General features: G+C 38.1%; 9 protein-coding genes across 20 annotated transcripts; 5 read left to right on the forward strand and 4 right to left on the reverse strand.

Moving 5' to 3' along the window:
• Positions 1 to 16: 16 nt before the first annotated feature.
• Positions 17 to 1,674, reverse strand: LOC110844519 (E3 SUMO-protein ligase MMS21). The gene is made up of 6 exons (XM_022090737.2): positions 1,344 to 1,674; positions 1,099 to 1,274; positions 893 to 1,001; positions 690 to 808; positions 478 to 614; positions 17 to 404 (listed from the first exon to the last, which is right to left on the reverse strand). Exons 1-6 carry the CDS (start codon positions 1,495 to 1,497, stop codon positions 278 to 280), a joined length of 822 nt encoding a protein of 273 aa, XP_021946429.1. The 5' UTR covers positions 1,498 to 1,674; the 3' UTR covers positions 17 to 277.
• On the forward strand, positions 1,591 to 2,838 carry LOC110844521 (succinate dehydrogenase cytochrome b560 subunit, mitochondrial). Its single transcript, XM_022090740.2, has 5 exons — positions 1,591 to 1,732; positions 1,844 to 1,908; positions 1,998 to 2,081; positions 2,153 to 2,346; positions 2,408 to 2,838. The coding sequence occupies exons 2-5, from the start codon at positions 1,892 to 1,894 to the stop codon at positions 2,653 to 2,655; spliced, it is 543 nt and encodes a 180-aa protein (XP_021946432.1). The 5' UTR covers positions 1,591 to 1,732; positions 1,844 to 1,891; the 3' UTR covers positions 2,656 to 2,838.
• Positions 2,809 to 5,966, reverse strand: LOC110845356 (ATPase family protein 2 homolog). The gene is made up of 9 exons (XM_022091754.2): positions 5,710 to 5,966; positions 5,370 to 5,632; positions 4,788 to 5,304; positions 4,524 to 4,713; positions 4,141 to 4,454; positions 3,888 to 4,075; positions 3,670 to 3,811; positions 3,092 to 3,585; positions 2,809 to 3,023 (listed from the first exon to the last, which is right to left on the reverse strand). Exons 1-9 carry the CDS (start codon positions 5,930 to 5,932, stop codon positions 2,856 to 2,858), a joined length of 2,499 nt encoding a protein of 832 aa, XP_021947446.1. The 5' UTR covers positions 5,933 to 5,966; the 3' UTR covers positions 2,809 to 2,855.
• A 94-nt stretch (positions 5,967 to 6,060) lies between these two features.
• LOC110844524 (viral IAP-associated factor homolog) lies at positions 6,061 to 9,351 on the forward strand. Of its 2 annotated transcripts, none has more exons than XM_035847557.1 (7): positions 6,061 to 6,155; positions 6,242 to 6,283; positions 6,353 to 6,491; positions 6,559 to 6,726; positions 8,425 to 8,482; positions 8,568 to 8,776; positions 8,849 to 9,351. In XM_035847557.1, the coding sequence occupies exons 2-7, from the start codon at positions 6,278 to 6,280 to the stop codon at positions 8,989 to 8,991; spliced, it is 723 nt and encodes a 240-aa protein (XP_035703450.1). In that variant the 5' UTR covers positions 6,061 to 6,155; positions 6,242 to 6,277; the 3' UTR covers positions 8,992 to 9,351. The 2 variants fall into 2 exon arrangements, with proteins under 2 accessions (XP_035703450.1, XP_021946436.1); XM_022090744.2 differs by having other exon boundaries at positions 6,353 to 6,488.
• On the reverse strand, positions 6,713 to 8,431 carry LOC110844523. The gene is made up of 4 exons (XM_022090743.2): positions 7,933 to 8,431; positions 7,529 to 7,866; positions 7,275 to 7,461; positions 6,713 to 7,209 (listed from the first exon to the last, which is right to left on the reverse strand). Exons 1-4 carry the CDS (start codon positions 8,313 to 8,315, stop codon positions 6,813 to 6,815), a joined length of 1,305 nt encoding a protein of 434 aa, XP_021946435.1. The 5' UTR covers positions 8,316 to 8,431; the 3' UTR covers positions 6,713 to 6,812.
• A 244-nt stretch (positions 9,352 to 9,595) lies between the features above and the next one.
• LOC110845358 lies at positions 9,596 to 10,517 on the forward strand. Its single transcript, XM_022091757.2, has 4 exons — positions 9,596 to 9,730; positions 9,787 to 9,959; positions 10,027 to 10,145; positions 10,211 to 10,517. Exons 1-4 carry the CDS (start codon positions 9,607 to 9,609, stop codon positions 10,281 to 10,283), a joined length of 489 nt encoding a protein of 162 aa, XP_021947449.2. The 5' UTR covers positions 9,596 to 9,606; the 3' UTR covers positions 10,284 to 10,517.
• Positions 10,518 to 10,891: 374 nt separating this feature from the next.
• On the forward strand, positions 10,892 to 12,378 carry LOC110844808 (failed axon connections homolog). Its single transcript, XM_022091102.2, has 6 exons — positions 10,892 to 11,140; positions 11,201 to 11,342; positions 11,420 to 11,523; positions 11,589 to 11,681; positions 11,753 to 12,078; positions 12,135 to 12,378. Coding segments are annotated over exons 1-6 (759 nt in total). The 5' UTR covers positions 10,892 to 11,138; the 3' UTR covers positions 12,227 to 12,378.
• On the reverse strand, positions 12,280 to 16,254 carry LOC110844807 (mediator of RNA polymerase II transcription subunit 4). Of its 11 annotated transcripts, XM_035847555.1 has the most exons (6): positions 16,198 to 16,254; positions 16,029 to 16,108; positions 15,817 to 15,931; positions 15,382 to 15,729; positions 12,978 to 13,349; positions 12,280 to 12,665 (listed from the first exon to the last, which is right to left on the reverse strand). In XM_035847555.1, the coding sequence occupies exons 2-5, from the start codon at positions 16,097 to 16,099 to the stop codon at positions 13,092 to 13,094; spliced, it is 792 nt and encodes a 263-aa protein (XP_035703448.1). In that variant the 5' UTR covers positions 16,100 to 16,108; positions 16,198 to 16,254; the 3' UTR covers positions 12,280 to 12,665; positions 12,978 to 13,091. The 11 variants fall into 11 exon arrangements, with proteins under 11 accessions (XP_035703448.1, XP_021946793.1, XP_035703445.1 ...); XM_022091101.2 differs by having other exon boundaries at positions 12,280 to 12,620; positions 13,022 to 13,349; positions 16,029 to 16,230; XM_035847552.1 differs by having other exon boundaries at positions 12,280 to 12,641; positions 13,022 to 13,349; positions 16,029 to 16,230.
• Positions 13,388 to 15,352, forward strand: LOC118434316. The gene is made up of 4 exons (XM_035847546.1): positions 13,388 to 14,455; positions 14,526 to 14,678; positions 14,738 to 15,034; positions 15,110 to 15,352. Exons 1-4 carry the CDS (start codon positions 13,592 to 13,594, stop codon positions 15,290 to 15,292), a joined length of 1,497 nt encoding a protein of 498 aa, XP_035703439.1. The 5' UTR covers positions 13,388 to 13,591; the 3' UTR covers positions 15,293 to 15,352.
• Positions 16,255 to 16,262: the final 8 nt, after the last annotated feature.

Genomic DNA, 16,262 nt, shown 5'->3' on the forward strand with positions numbered 1-16,262 from the left:
GATCTTACAGTCATAGTCGTGTCGTAACGTAATGACAATTTATCGAAATAATTTTTATACATGCATATTTATTACAAAGTACTTTAAACATGAGAAACTCACAAGAAATTATTACATACAAAATCAATTGAAAAGTAATGTAAGTTTCAACATGTGTCTGGTCATGGTCATGATATGACGTCAGGGAAATTGTGAAAGGTACAAAATAGTTTTTAAGGTTAACAGTTTGAGAAACATTATAACCAATTAAATTACTTAAAATAAAGCTAGTTAGGGTCTAGCGACGTCTTGTCTGTTTTGTGGTAGCATCTTGCCGATTTTTTATTGCTGCAGTCAATTTTTCATCCGCAACGAGATGAGCTACTCTAACAAAATCTTTGTTAGAGCACCCAGCAATTGGGCATCTGAAACAGTAAATACGTGAAATGATATTTGTACAGTATAGTATCCATTTATAAAATAAGAAATAAAACAGACCTTAATTTATTACTAGCCTTGATCATCTGGGTAATTGAAGCCTTGCCATAAATGTGACCACATTTTTTATTCCTTATCGGATCTAGAAGTGGTCCCTTTGTAATTGGGTCACATGTTGGAATCATATCCTGAGTTCCCTGAAACAGTTAATGAAAACAGAGATGTAATTCATACATAATAATGTGAGTTAAATTCATACTTTAAAAACTTACCTCGACATCTTCATCTCCTCCCAAGTCCACTGTAGTATCGCCAGCATCCTCGTCCTCCGTAGTTTCCTGAGATGATTGAGTCTGCTGCAATGATGAAGAAGTGCTTTGTGTAGGCGTCACTGTAATAAAATTGAATCAGTCAGTAATTATTAGCCAGTTAAATTAAAATAGATAAAACAATAAATATTTTTCTTGTGCGGTACCATCTAAAGCTTCTTCAATATCTTGCATGACTCTCTCGTACATGGGATGTTGTTTAATTTTGTTGAGAGAAAGTCCTTCCTCAAATTCTGTAATGTGTTGATTGGACGTCTGTATAATTTAATAGCAGACATAATTTAAACATCCATCTAATTATCACTGGATATTTATCATTATGAAAGTGTAATGTTGCGTTTTAAGAATTTACCTCGGAGATCTCGTCACAAGTTTTGAGTGTGTCGTCCACCTCTGCAGTGACGTTATCCGGCATTTCCTCCACAACTTCGCTGACAATACTATTTGCCTTGGTGTACACCATTTCCGCCTTGATAAGTCGGACGAGGAGTTTTTCCATTTTGGTTGCCATTACTTTCTTCCCCTTTTCTGGAATTAGAGTATGAATAATAACAAATAAATACATGTAAAATGAATAATTGGACTAAACTAACTAACCTTGAGGACATTTAGGGATGGTGTCATTAATAAACTTTTTTACATTGTCCACCCCAAACCGTACAACATTTAGAACGGGATCATCTTCGTCAAAGTCTTCAGACGTTGCGACCGTGGGGCGATTTCGCTGCTGCGTTTTCGATCGACCTGCCATTTGACGCTGTTCAAATTATTTAAATCTAGTTCTTAACTATAATTACAAATTAAAAACAGTAAAGTTTAAAGTTATAAATTTCTGGGGGCCGACTTGTCACTCAAATTAAATTGAGAATGGAATCCAACAAAATGTACGCGTACTTTGTGCAGTGAAAGTCATCCTCAACCCGCCCGGATTTCTGTCTCATAGGAGCGGTGTTGGAAGAATTTTGTTCTGCCTGCAAATAAAAAAGGTAATATTATTAATTTTAATTATTGTACACAATTTAAAATACCGTAATATTTAAAAAGAAAAGTTAAATTGTTATATCATACGTTAACCGTGTTTCATTCGCTAATTGCAGTCATTTAGTGTCCGTACTCCGGCTGACGTTAATAGATAAGTACAAGAAATGGCAATGTTCACGACGTAAGTGAAGCAAATTATTACTTATAATTCTTGTAAATTCGAAATAATTTTGGTATACGTATTAATCGAGTAATTTCTCTAATGTGCAGGGCTCTAGCCCGTCAATCGTATCAAATTTTCGGAAAAGGCGTCTTCCAACGTCAACTACAACTTACGCCAGCAGCAGCAAAATGGTACTTTACTTTGTTTTAATATTAATTTAATTACAATTACAAAGTTTTAATCGTACAATGTTAATTTCCAGGCTAGCTACCTCTTCATGTGCAAAGGCGGACGTTCTTAAACAGGGGGAAGATTTTTGGGACAAGAATAAGCGTCTAAATCGCCCAATGTCACCACATTTGACAATCTACAAATGGCAAGTTACCATGATTGGTTCTATCACACATCGAGCAACGGGTTTGGCCATGTCAGGGATCATGTCTGGATTCGCAATTGGTAATTACTTTTAGCATCTATTCAAGTATATACAAAAATAACATCAATTTCAACTACTTAGGAATGCTCATGCTGCCTGGAAGCTTTCCTCACTATTTGGGCATTATCGAATCCATGCATTACGGAGGTGCTTGTATTTTCCTGTTGAAATACGCCCTGTCTTGGCCTTTCATGTTCCATTTTGCTAACGGGATCAGGCATTTGGCGTGGGATATGGGAAAAGGATTCGAAAACAAGGAAGTCGCAACTACCGGGGTGACCGTTGCTGCGATTGCTACTGCCCTTGCCATTATTGTCTCAGTTATGTAGGGAAAACAAGTCATTTAATTAAAAAGTATTCAGATAAAGTCAGTTTTTGTGATGCGATCATGTTACATATATAACATTGGACAATTTGAACAAAATGCTAATAATTCGTACTGGCAAGTTGTAAAGTTCTATGTAGTAGAATGAAGTAATAAATAACTTAATCTAAGTAATTTATTGTTGGAATTACCGTTACAATTTGATTATCTTTTGTGAGAACTGCTGTATTGTTCATAAAATTGTATTTGGTCCTTGTTAATTCGAGGCTTGACTATTTCAAGGGCTTTGAGAAAGTGGAGATTTTGAACTTTTTGGGAGGTGATGTCATCTTCTAGTGCTTTCATGGCGGCTTCATGACATAACGCAGTCAACTGTGAAGCAAAAAAATATTTAGCAATTACTTGGATTAAGTTAGTTTGACATTTAACTTGTTTACTACCTCCGCCCCCGAATAGCCCTCTGTTGAACCCACAATACTTTCAATATCTACATCGCTGTCGACTGGCATTTTCTTAAACCGTATTTTAAGAATTTCCATCCGAGTTTCCACGTCTGGCAAAGGGACGTAAATTATACGGTCTAATCTTCCTGGACGGAGTAAGGCCTTGTCGATGATATCAGGTCGATTCGTAGCAGCCACGATTGTAACATCTTTAAGGGGTTCGATCCCATCAAGCTCTACTAAAAGTTGAGCAAGGACTCGTTCGTGTACGTTGGAAGAACCGGAAGTTGATCCTCGTTCACCACCGAGGGAGTCGATTTCGTCAAAAAATACCACGCAGGGGGACACTTGGCGTGCTTTTCTGAACACATCTCGAACAGCTTTTTCTGATTCACCGACCCATTTGCTAAACAATTCTGATCCTTTCACCGAGATGAAGTTTAATCCACTTTCAGTCGCGATTGCTTTGGCTATCATGGTTTTTGAACAGCCTAGATGGAAACATAATTTTTTTTCGATTCAAAATACGTGTAATAGTTGATATGATCGTGATCAGGTTTACTGTTTACACATACCTGGTGGTCCATACATTAAAACTCCTTTTGGCGGAGTTATTCCTAAGCGTTGAAACGCTTCGGGATGTTTAAGAGGCCATTCGATTGCCTGTTTTAATTTAAATTTGAGATCGGTTTGTCCACCAATGTCATTCCAGCGAACCTAGGGATAACATTGTATTTATTAGTATGATCCAGATTTGTTTCATATAACGAATATGGAATAAGTTAATATTCACATTAGGAACATCGACCAATATGCTTTTAATCGCACTTGGTTTCACACTTTTCAGACAAGGGACCATGTCTTTCATCTCGACTTTAACATGGCTTGCTTCCTTATTCCTCTCAACAGCAGCTTGAACAGATTGAGTACATAACCCGTGAAGGTCAGCTCCCACAAAACCATGAGTTGCACCAGCAATTTCTGTTTTAAAATTGCATTTACATTTACATAATTTATGACAATTACACAATCGACAAACATCTTACCAGAAATTTCATCATTAGAAAACTTATGGCTAATCTTTGATAATATCGTCCTCAAGATTTGTTCTCTTTCCTTTCTCGAGGGCACCGGAAGATCGATTTCTTTTCCAAAGATTCGGGGAGAACGAAGGCCAGAGTCAACGCTGTCAATGTCTGTAGCGGATGCAAAAATGACCACTCTGGTGGAAGATTTGAGTTTGGATAAGGTAGGCACAAGGGAGACGAGAGATTGAGCAAAGTTTGAAGACCGTTTGTCACCCGATGACTTGCTGGGGGCCAAAATGTCCAAGTTTTCTATGATAATTGCTGAAGGTGATCTACAAATTGACAAAAAGGATATTATTTATAACATGACAAGACAATGAACATAAACACGATGAAATTACTTTGCAATCGCATCTTGAAACACTTTTGAAATGGAATTGCTCGATGCAGCAGACAATCCAATTTGTTTCGTGGAGACAGAAGCAAATTCATTAAAGAGGACAGGTGTCAACTTAAAATGATTACAAAGAGCATAAATTAAATGCGTCTTCCCAGTTCCAGAATGTCCGTGAAGAAGGATGCCTTTCGCAACTGGAAAATCAAAAGCAAATCAAAATCAAAATCTGGTAACTGTTTTCTTTCATATAACGTTTTACAAAAGTTACCATTTAGTTGTGAAGTGAATATAAAATTAATAGTGGAAACTAATTCTTTAATTATAGTATCAAGTCCTCCCACATCACTAAGCGTGACGATATTTTTTTCCATGTCTTTTGCCAATTGTTCACTCCCACTTTTCAATTCTAGTTGCACATCCGTCTTGTCTGTAATTTCAAAGAATTGTTCACTCTCTTCCTCGTCTCTGATGGATAACTTGTTCATATCTTCTTCCACATGGCTTTCTTTTTGCCTAGGTGGTGTAGTGCTCTTCACGATGAATGACACCACTTCTGCGTAGTATCTTATCCTTAACTGATTTCCGGTTGCAATCAGTCTTCCTCTAAACCAGTTTTTGAACGTTTGACTGAAACGGTCTGATTCAAATGTGACTTGATCTATTTCTGCTGCAACGTCGTCAATTTCAAGAATGACGCATGTTGCTGGAAGTATGACAGGGAAATTACGCCCAATGCGAGGCGACAATGGCTGAATCTTCACGGCAAGATTAGTACACGCGAGTACCTGCAATCAGAAGAAAGCGATTGACCACCAATAATATACATATAGTATCAAAATTGACGTTTTACATTATTCGCCAGGAAACCATCCTTCGTCATCATCACATTTCCAGACACACTTGATGACGAAACAGAATCCGGAATAGGCCAAACTCTCATTGCTACGGGCGGGCTTGATTCGTCGACTTTGTCGCCATCACCAGCTTCCCTAATGAATGACACCCTGACCCAGCTGAACGTTTCAAATACCGATTCTCTAATGAGTTCTTCCGGAATAAAAATGGTGCTGGATGACAAACGACAACATTTGATGAATGGAAGGTTCTGAATCTCTGAAATTTAACAAGAAACACAAGTTTTATAGGCAAAATAAACCAATAGTTTCGTAATTTCATAAAAATATTTTTACTGGAAGTCGTCGTCGCATTCACAAGCAAGGCGCACGTTGACGCTGTTTCTTTCCCATAATCCAGAATGTGGGGATACATCGCGTCCCCACAATCGGCGTCTGCATGTTTGGCAGAAGCACTGCGTGGAAGCCGTTTTCCACATTGGGCGCAAGTGAACCAATTTCCGATACCGCCGGAAGTGGTTTTACCACCAGGTTTCTTTCCACTTCCGGATGCACTCATGATTGTGGATTGAGTCTGTACAACCTTATTTTTAATTGTGAACTAAATTAAACTACTAAAAATACATTGAAAAATTACAAACAAAATACAAAAAATAAACTTGTTATTGTTTATTGCTGTACAATTATTTTTAACACGTGCTAAAAATACATCCCGCTGTCGGAGTCTCACACTTCTCTCAGTTTCGCTCGACGTATTTTGTTCAGATTTTTATCATTTTTCGGTAAAAACTGTTTTGAAATTAATTAGATTTAATAGTCATTTTGAATTTAAATTGAATCCTATTTAATTGTTCTATTGTCCAACCAGGGAGGAAGGTGGTGAACTTGGTTTTTGGCCAGCAGCATGCAGGTATTAAATATAATCATGAAACACTATTTCTTGTATTTCCGGTGTACATTAATTTTATTATTTAACCAGAACCCTAACGAGGACACGGAATGGAACGACGTTTTGCGAGCCAAGGGGATAATCCCACAAAAACCGATCGAGAAGGAAATGACGGAGGACGAAATTGTGCAAATGTTGGAAGGCACGATTCAAGAAAAAACGGGAGGTAGTAAGTTTATTTTAACATGTTGAATTATTGTGCAGTTAGCATGTATGATAAGCTAGCTTATATGTAGGTGTTAACCTCGAAAAGTTATCCCTTGGCGAGTTGGACGAACTAGAAGACGATGAGGAGGAACGAGTCTTGGCTGAATACAAGGCGAAAAGGTTGCGAGAATTGAAGTCGGAGTTGGTCAGGTCTAAATTTGGGACCGTGCTGGAAATTTCTGCTCAGGATTACACTGGTTTGGACGATTATCCAATTTATTTATTTGAGAAATAGTGGGATCGCTTACTAGTGAATACACTCATTAATAATTATGTACAATTTTCAAGTTAACATTTCATCTAAATTAAGTCCTTCTTTAGCAATTGTGTTGAGATTGGCGATAGTTTCCTCATCATGCAACCATGAGGTTAATTCGGCATTTGTGGCAGGCCAACGTGGTAAACTAAATCCGTAGGTGGAGCCTCCACCAGAACCACCTTTCCCTTTTTTTACAGTGACGAACCAATTCGTTTTGTCTTCCTCAGCTACATGATTGTTTGAATCATAACTTTGATCTCCATTAAGACGCAATATCTTAGCCATATTTCTGACCTCCATTCCATAATCAGGGAAATTTAGCTGAATGAATGTAGTTATTTCGGTTGATGAAGCCTGGTAAAAGTCCGGATCTTGTTTTAGTGCAATAGCCACCATAACTTTGAATGGAACAGCTCGTTTTCTGCGATTAGATAATAAATTAGCAACACAAATATTATTATTCATACTGAGCTTCATTAATCTTACCGTTCGGTTCGTATGCTTTTGGGTCTGTTAGTTTTATAAGCAACCGAGGAAGAAGAGGAGGACGACGATAATTTTTTCGTACGTGTGGCAAGCGGGTTAGGAAGTTGACCATTCACTCCAAAGTCAGGATGATTAGTGTGAAATCTGAGTATCAAGGCTCTCTCAATGGATAATCTGTCGTCCTCCCCTGTGCAAATGACATAATATTCATCAGCCATAAATATGTACATTTTAAAATAATGTTGTTAACCCACCCTTATCAGGAGTTAGTTGTTGTATGATAGAGAAATGCACAAATTGATAAGGGTCGCACGATTTATTATCCTCTAACCAGTGCTGGTGGAAATGTCTGGCAACTTCCTTCTTATCAAAATCTGTAGGGATAGTGCATGTTCGAACTTGCTCCAATTGTTGTCCAACGCGGTCACCATTTAATCCATTCCCCGTTTGACCGATTTTGATGAGAGAAGGGCCACCATCAGGTCGTTTGCATTTAGGGTGAGAGCACCAGAAACCATAAACCATGATTTTATTGTTGAGACATGAATATGCAGGGGTCGGATTGAGCAGAATAGGTACGGATAACGGACATCTAATATGAAATGCAATATAAATAATCAAAACCTCACCCATTTCATCATGATTTTATTGTACATACTTATTAGCAATTGCTGATCCAGAATAGACTTTGGGACATTTAGCACATAATGGCTGGGGTGGGTCAGTCTTGCTAATTTGGTTACAGGGCTGCGTAACCACCCACTTCAATGCGTCCAAGTCCACCTCGCCCTTCAACAATTTCTTCTTCTTCTTTCGACTTGGACCACCATCACCCCCCTCACTATTGTCACCACTTTCACTATAACTTGTCTCCATCTCACTAAAACTTTCCCCACTTTCCCCACCAACTATATTTGGAGTAAATGTTCCTTGTGACAATCTCTTTGTCAAGATAACTTGGCCAGCCTGTAATGTAGCTGCCAATTTCACAAGACTCATACTCTCAAAAACCCGAACACACTCACTATCAGGAAATTCCATTTTTATTGATAATTAATGATGTTGACAATTTTATTTCAATCTCGAAATGTAAGCGGACAAATCATTTGAATCTCGCAATCAAAGTCATTCGGTCTCATTGTTTCAACAGCCGAGGTCAACAAAGCAGGGGAGGGGGTATGGGTCATCCTCCACTTGTATAAACAAGGGTGCGCCCATATTTGCAATAATTTAGCCAATTTTGTAACCTTATGGGTTACTAATTTTTTGACGACTTGGTCCATTTGTTAATAGGATACCATTATGTGCTTTAATCAATCAACACTTGACTCAGCTAGCAGCTAAGTTCCCCACGACAAAATTTATCAAGAGTATTTCTACCGTTTGTATCCCAAACTACCCGGATAAAAACGTACCCACCATTTTCGTCTATTTTGAAGGGAACATGAAGCAACAATTTATTGGACCAATTCCTCTCAGAGGAATGAACTTGACAATAGACGGTATGGCACGTAATATTATCGCTACATATATTATCTTAAAATTACTGATGATGGTTTTTCATTTCTTCTCAGAACTCGAGTTCCTTCTGGGGAAAGCTGGCGCAGTGCCAACATCCATCAAGAAAGACCCCAGACCTAAGGTTGAGGACAAAATGATGGCAAGTTTAGGGGTTCGCAACAGGACTAAGGATTCAGACACGGAAGAGGAAGATTAACCATTACCTTTTTGTAATGTCACAAACTTGACAATACTTTTTTGTCTTTTCATTGTTCCCAATTATTTAGTCAGTAATTCTAACTTTGCATTATGACAAAAACTTTATTGTACTATTATTTGACGCTGTTGAAACTAAACACATCAAGATTTATATTATAAATCACACTTTCTGTTATTCTCCCCAAAGATTATGACCTCGGGTTTACGACGCACCTACTAATTGCGTTAAGATATTTAACCCTGAATTTAATATTAAATTCTACAGCCCCATTTGCATACATGCGAAATTTGTAACGCATTATTATATTATTAATTGTTGTTTGTGCCTTTGTGATGCAATTAAAATTTTTATGAGCAATTGTTCTTTACTTTGCACGCATCTCGTTCTTGAACTTTGTTCCTGCATAATTCTTGCCTTGTGAGGATGAAGAATTTACATATTTTTTTCCATTTCTTATCTCACGGAGGAAGTAGAACCTGCTTGTTCCTGTATCTTTACCTCGTCATCATTTTATGGACATCAAACCCAGTATCGACGAGTGAGGACAATGATAACACGGTTGGCGAAAGAAAGTGCATCGACATGTCAGAAGAGTCATCGGAAGTATTTCTAATGAAGATGAACGTCTGTCGGAAAAACGTATCGATAACGTGCCAAATTGGGGGCGACTCGATGTGCAACAAGGATCGAGAGTCTTTCAGGGCGTCCGCCATAGTTGCAAAGCACCTTACGGAATGTGCGTTCAGAATTTTGCAATATTTAAATAATCAACTATACGACTTATTGTTCCAGGTTTAATTGAAGCCAACACGACGGAAATGAAATATATTCGGTTCGCCATCAAGGCGAAATACCTCAAGAACTTGAACGAGTTGGGGTCCCGAGGTCTGGGGGAAGAGGAGCCTCAGGTTCAACGAGGAAAATGCACGCTGGGCTACATCTGCATTGACAATCAATATCTTCAAGTAGTTTGTATTTATATTTAATAATTAAATTAGCACGTGACACATTTTTAATAAAAATGCATTTCAGGAAATTAGGGTCAACTGCTACGCCTTTCACTTTGACAAAAATGACACCCCGTTTAACGGAACGAGCAAAAAGTTTACATGGAATGCTCCCAAGAAGTATGAGGGGACTGTGTTCTTCAAGTATGAAATTATAAAATTGTTAACAATCATTACATTTAAAATCCTAAATACAATTTTCTTTTCAGAGCTATGGTACAAGTTTCATACAGCAAGTTTTACATCGATGTCGACTCGGCAGAAATCACACTGCCTCAATGAAGAGAAGAATACACAAGTCTTATTACGAAATTGGTGACGGCATTGGAGATTAAATACCATGATGTGAATTTTTTATCAGACTTAAAAACATGATTGAGTATTTATTAAATATAGATTTTTTTAATAGCATGTCAAACATAAGAGCTTAATTTTATTAATTATCAATATTAGATTCATGCATTCTTTGGCATTGTATTTCAAACACGTGCAATCATCGCGAGTAAGATATTTACGAATGACGACATACATATCTAATTTATTAAATTGAATAGTTTGTTACTTGAGTTTGCAATTGAGGTATTGATCACGTCATGTCCCATTTATTTTGTACTTGTCTTTTCATCAATTTATTACTACGATATTAATTACCTAATAATAATAACATGCCCATATGTAACTCCTGCTGATTAGATAAAAACACTTACACCTACTTTGTACTTATGCTCTATTAAAGTCGAAGTATGTGAATTATCTTTATGTCCTCAAATGTTAATATTTGCAAACACGGTACGTAAACCTACTGAACTAAATGATGAGCTAAACAATACAATGGCATATGTACATATTTTGTGTTTGCCATGTCGCAAAAAAAGCCTTCAGAGTCACTAGTCCAGAGTCTAGTGATTACGGTCCAATATTAATGCAGTGACGCTAACGATTCGAGATTCGAGAAAAAAGGCATACAAAATCGCTGGACACGCATTAAGTTTACAAGGCCTTTCGATTTTTTGTCAATTTTTGCCAAGTACACACATTACATAGCTAGGCAAACAAACTTCTCGTATTAAGTTTGATGCGAAGTTGAGAATTGGATGATAAATTCGTGAACATCCGTCCTGAAAAATCATCGTAATCATGTAAGTTTTACTATGGATTTAAAAATCATGGGATAATTGCGAAATTATTTTTACAAACAGGAATTCGAAATCAATGTCGAAACTGGATCTTAAAGATACAGTGATCCTTCATTGTATCGAAAGGGGCAAACCAATTCCGAGCATATCGCCTTTCGTTCTCAAATTGGAAACTTATCTCCGCATGGTGGACATTCCGTATCAGGTAAAAATATACGTATTTATTTACATATCTAATGCAACTTGCATTATGCAAGTATGATGTGCAATTGTGAAATCCAGGTCGATACTACCAAACCTTTTGGACCAAGCGGAAAAACTCCCTGGATTTCTTTAAACGGTGTCGATATGACCGACTCTCAGCTAATTATTGAGTTTCTTAACAAGTATGGAGAAAATTAATTAAGTGTAATTAAGTAAATTAATTCACAATTTGTGTATCCCGTTTTAGAAAATATGACAAAAACCCTTGGGAAAATGTGAGCCCTGAACAGAAAGCATCCGCACGAACTGTACGCGTCATGCTAGAAGAGCATTTCTTCTGGTCAGTTGTAAAATTATGTAAATATTCGCAAATTCATCATAAGGTTTTGTAATTTTTTATAAACTTTTCAGGGGGATGGCACGTTGGAGATTTGTTGAAGGCGTCCAAAGCATACCCAATCTGATAAATATTTCCGGTGTAAAGTTCCGTCTACTAAAGTGGGTATTTCCGGGCCGGATAAAGAAATCAATGAATGCTCAAGGATTAGGACGACACCCTCCTGACACGATCGTCAAACTTGTCTCTGACGACTTGAAAGACGTTTCCGTCCTGTTGGGGGACAAACCTTTCATAGCCGGGGATCAACCTTGTGAAGCGGATTGTGCACTTTTTGGCTCTATTGCTCAGTGTGTGTGGGCTATGCCGGGGTCACCGTATCACAATTTGGTGGAAAATGGTAATAATTACATTAATATGAAATCCTGAAGTTGAATTAATAACCAATTTTTGCAGAATTGACCAATCTGAAAGAATATTGTATCAGAATGAGGGCAAAGTACTGGGCGGATTGGGAAGATTGTTTGTTTAAGAATATTAAAGCCTGAGCACAACTAAAAAAATCTGTAGTGTGAAGTGAAACGCAATTCCACTTTTAATGTCATTGCTACATGCATAATTCTGCTTTTAATTATACGAAATCTGTTCTGTGTTACAAATACAACTTAAAAATAAAACAGTAGAAAAATACATTACCCATTAAAAATCACTCGAGCTAGAACTTGATGAATTAAGAGTTGACAATATTTTATGTTATTCTAATCCTCATAAATCACATAGTGGCGAAACTGATGAACTCGGTGGGGTAAAAAGTTCACGAGCTTTGGTGGGAATTTTGAATTTTTTGCAAAAAAACTGCAAAATTCATCTGGAGTTGTTTATGTTTTTAGTGGTTTCCAATGGGAAGAGTATGTGTGGTGGTGGCTTCCCGGCACACATACTCTATGACGAGATGAGACGAATCAGGAAAAATTGCAAAATGTTTTTCTTGTAATTCCAAAACCGAGATTAAATGTACACTAAAAAATGTGAGATTTGTTGGATTAAAACTAGTGATAGTTGCGCAACAAGAAAATAAGGCCCTTGAAGGAATTGATATGCTACTTTTATTTATATTAATCGACGAATGTCAAGTTTCGTCTAAATTTTGCTTTCCTCGAGATTCGATGATTAATATAAATACAAGTAGCTTATCAATTCCTTCAAGGGCCTTATCTTATTGTTGTGCAACAACTACTAGTTATAATCCAACATACTTCACATTTTTGAGTGTACATTTAATCTCGGTTTTCGAATTACAAGATCAAAAACCTGTGCAAAAAATAATGCATGGGGTAACATACGGGAGAAATATTGAGCGAGGGACTGTATTGGCTGATAGAGCGGCCAGAGCAAACTATAATGCCCCGTTAACTACTCACTGCTACTACTACTGCTTGACGAATCCGTACTCATAACTTCGACGTCTTCATGATTTCGCGTGGAGGGATCGATACCGACATGTGGGGAGGCAGAGGCATGAGCGAGGGGTTGGAACATGGAGGAAGAGGCAGAACCAGAGTGATCCGGCGTCTGACCAGAATGATGGGCGTGTGGGTGCCAGGGAGGAAAGGGGTTGCCCAAAGGATTCGAATTTCCCATCATGGTTTCCCGAGGCATGGAGTCCAATACCTAAGAAAAACAGCATAATTAATAATTCCAAGCTTTTTATTAAATAATTGTAGTAGTAGTGGCTCGCTTTTCTTAATTACCACTTTTTCAAAATTCTGTGGATATACAAGGAAACGCAAAGTTGGCAAAGTTGGCAAAGTTTCATACAACTTCAGACATAAACTATTTTGACGACCTTGTAAAAGCAGTATTTTGTTAAACCCAACCAACTAATTCAGTAAATAACTCTAAATTTCATCAAAATGAAAAAATCCACCACAAATGCAAACCTCACTCTTTCTCCACCCCCAGAAAAAAATCGGCCATCGGTTAAACCGAGTAAAAAAGCTTTGCGTCCTCCTCCAAATACTCATCCCGTGTCGCAATCAGTCTCAAAAACCACTCCATCCACAAACGGCGTCACTCCCAATCTTCGACCTCATCAAGTAAAAGTGGTAGTGGACACTGCGTCGACTCCGTTACTAACCCGACCTTCCACCGCGAGGAGGAAACCCCCACCATCACCAAACCCCACCAACAGTAGTATTGAAGTCGTGGAAGAACAAAACTTCCCAGTTCCTCTCCTACATGAAAAACCTGTTCAGAAATCTCTCACTGCTGGAGCAAACGATTTGTCGACAAAGTCGTCTCGAGGACTAACGACACATTCCTATCCCACAAATCGGAGCGGTCAAACGCCTCTGTTCTCCCCGCTCAACACCAAGACCTTACCGCTTACTTTCCCCCCGGTCCGACTTCCAGTTTCTCACACACCTGAACTAATGGATCTCACCATGCCATCAATTAGTCGCTCGAGTAGTCATGCCCCCATTACCAAAATACAGGACAAGAAGTCAATGGTTGTTTTAAATCCTCCTCCCCAAAGTTTAGGCAATGTTCGAAACGCATCACGAAACTATAACCCGGCATGGGCTAAAGCTTCGAAAAAAGACAAAACGTTGTTTAGTATCGAGGAGCCCAGGTTGAAAAAGAAAACGCCCACGCTCAAATTTGTCACGCCACAGGAAGCGCTAGCCAAAGAGAGGACAGAACTCGACATGGTGGCGGTGTTGGATGCTTGCAGGAGTTATGATGAAACTCCGATCTGGCTCTGCTTCCGGTTGTGGGTAAGGATAATAATCCGCAAGAAATTTAATTACTAATTGAAAAATTGTTATATGCGTATTTGTATTTTAGGACTACTCTGAAAATTTGCAACAGTTGAAGAAATTTGTCAATTTGGGAAATGTCGAGTGTCGCGGAGATGAAATTGCCGATATGAAGAAACTCTTTGATTTTCATGACATGTCGAGTTGTCTGGATTGTTTCATGTTGGATGAAGAGTGCAATGTGAGAAAATTAAATTTGTAATTAAATCTCATGATTAAGAACGTTTGGAAATTATGTAGATGCGGAACGTCGGGTACATCATAGACGACGACGTCCTCATCAGCTTCAACAACATCTTGCCGTACATGACGCAATACTTTGTGGAGTTAAAGGATCGATTTTACGGGAAATGTCCAGCCCAAAATGCCCTGATTCGACAGTGGATAAATTATTGTGTGAGAAACGTGAGGGGGAGGCGAGTCTCGGAATACATGTGGGACGAGATGGATCATCATTTGGGGGAAAATGGTTTCTTTGGGGGGACTTATCGAACTATGGCGGATACGCTGATGTATGTCAGTCTCTACAATAGGATGGTGAGTACTGGGAGATGAGTATAATTGTGGCTGGACTGGCAAATTGTAAATGTGCAATTTATCATGTTAATAAAGAAACGCTGGGAGCCACACGACTTTGCGAAATGGTACAATCTTGCCCACTGGTTACGCATGATGCAAATGGATGACAAACTTCGAGGTGGGAATGAATTGATCAGGATCAGTAGGTCAAGTAAATTGCACCCAAACTATCCATTTAACAATATGAAGCCAGATATTGTGAATCTCAAAATTTGATAATGATTTTCTTCACATAAGTAATCAACTCGACTATTAAATCTTTCTAAATTCTTGTAAAAATAATTCTGACGAGTAAATTTGCGAACCTGGTTCATTGGGAGTTCGTTCAATCTCGCGAGTAATCCCATCCTCATTTCTAAATCGGTCGGATAAGGTCTTCTCGGATCGCCGGGGAGCCAATTTGTCGGTGCTGCGACAGCATTTGTGGAAGAAATTCGGTGAGCGAATCGAATAAGGTCTTCCGAGTTGACAGAGTGTGTCTGTGCCTTGGTTATCTGATCCAATTTTAGACGAGCTTGGTACAGGGCAGTGGATAACAGAGTCTCTGCTTCTTTTAAATGTTTTTGTAACATTTGTATGTCTTGATCATGTCGGGATACTTCTACAGCGAGGTCGGACATTTTACGGTCTATTTCGGCCTGATCTTCTGCAATCTGTAAGTTACACCGCATAATTAATTATCCCAGATAGCAATTAAATGATAAAACATAATGGAATTGTATATGAGAATATATAATTACCTTCAAACTGTCCCTTAAATCCTCATTTTTCGCCATAATCAACTGAATCAGTTGTGTTTGCTCAGCATGAGACAGCTTTTCCGGTTTAGGAGCAATTATCGATTCCAACATTTCCCTAAAATTCAAAATTACAAAATTAGTTCCAACTTTTCAATTCAATTTACAATTGTTTGTGCACTTAAAAATATTTTTGCAAATAAACTTTTGCTCACTTTGAAATTGTTTCGATATCGTCCACCAACTGAAGCAAGGTTTCCTTCGTACTGTGGCCACGACTCGACATCTTTGTGAGCTAATTGACACCCCAGGATTAGCACAAATTTTTGAAACAATTTCAAAATTGTGTAAAAAAAAAGAACTCCAAAACTTTATAAATCTTACAGTGTTGTAAATAGAGTTCGACAGAGTTGTAGTTGAACGCCGGAATTGATTCGCGGCGTGACAAT

Source organism: Folsomia candida, unplaced genomic scaffold, assembly GCF_002217175.1.
Source record: "Folsomia candida strain VU population unplaced genomic scaffold, ASM221717v1 Fcan01_Sc002, whole genome shotgun sequence".
Classification (NCBI taxonomy): Eukaryota; Metazoa; Arthropoda; class Collembola; order Entomobryomorpha; family Isotomidae; genus Folsomia; species Folsomia candida.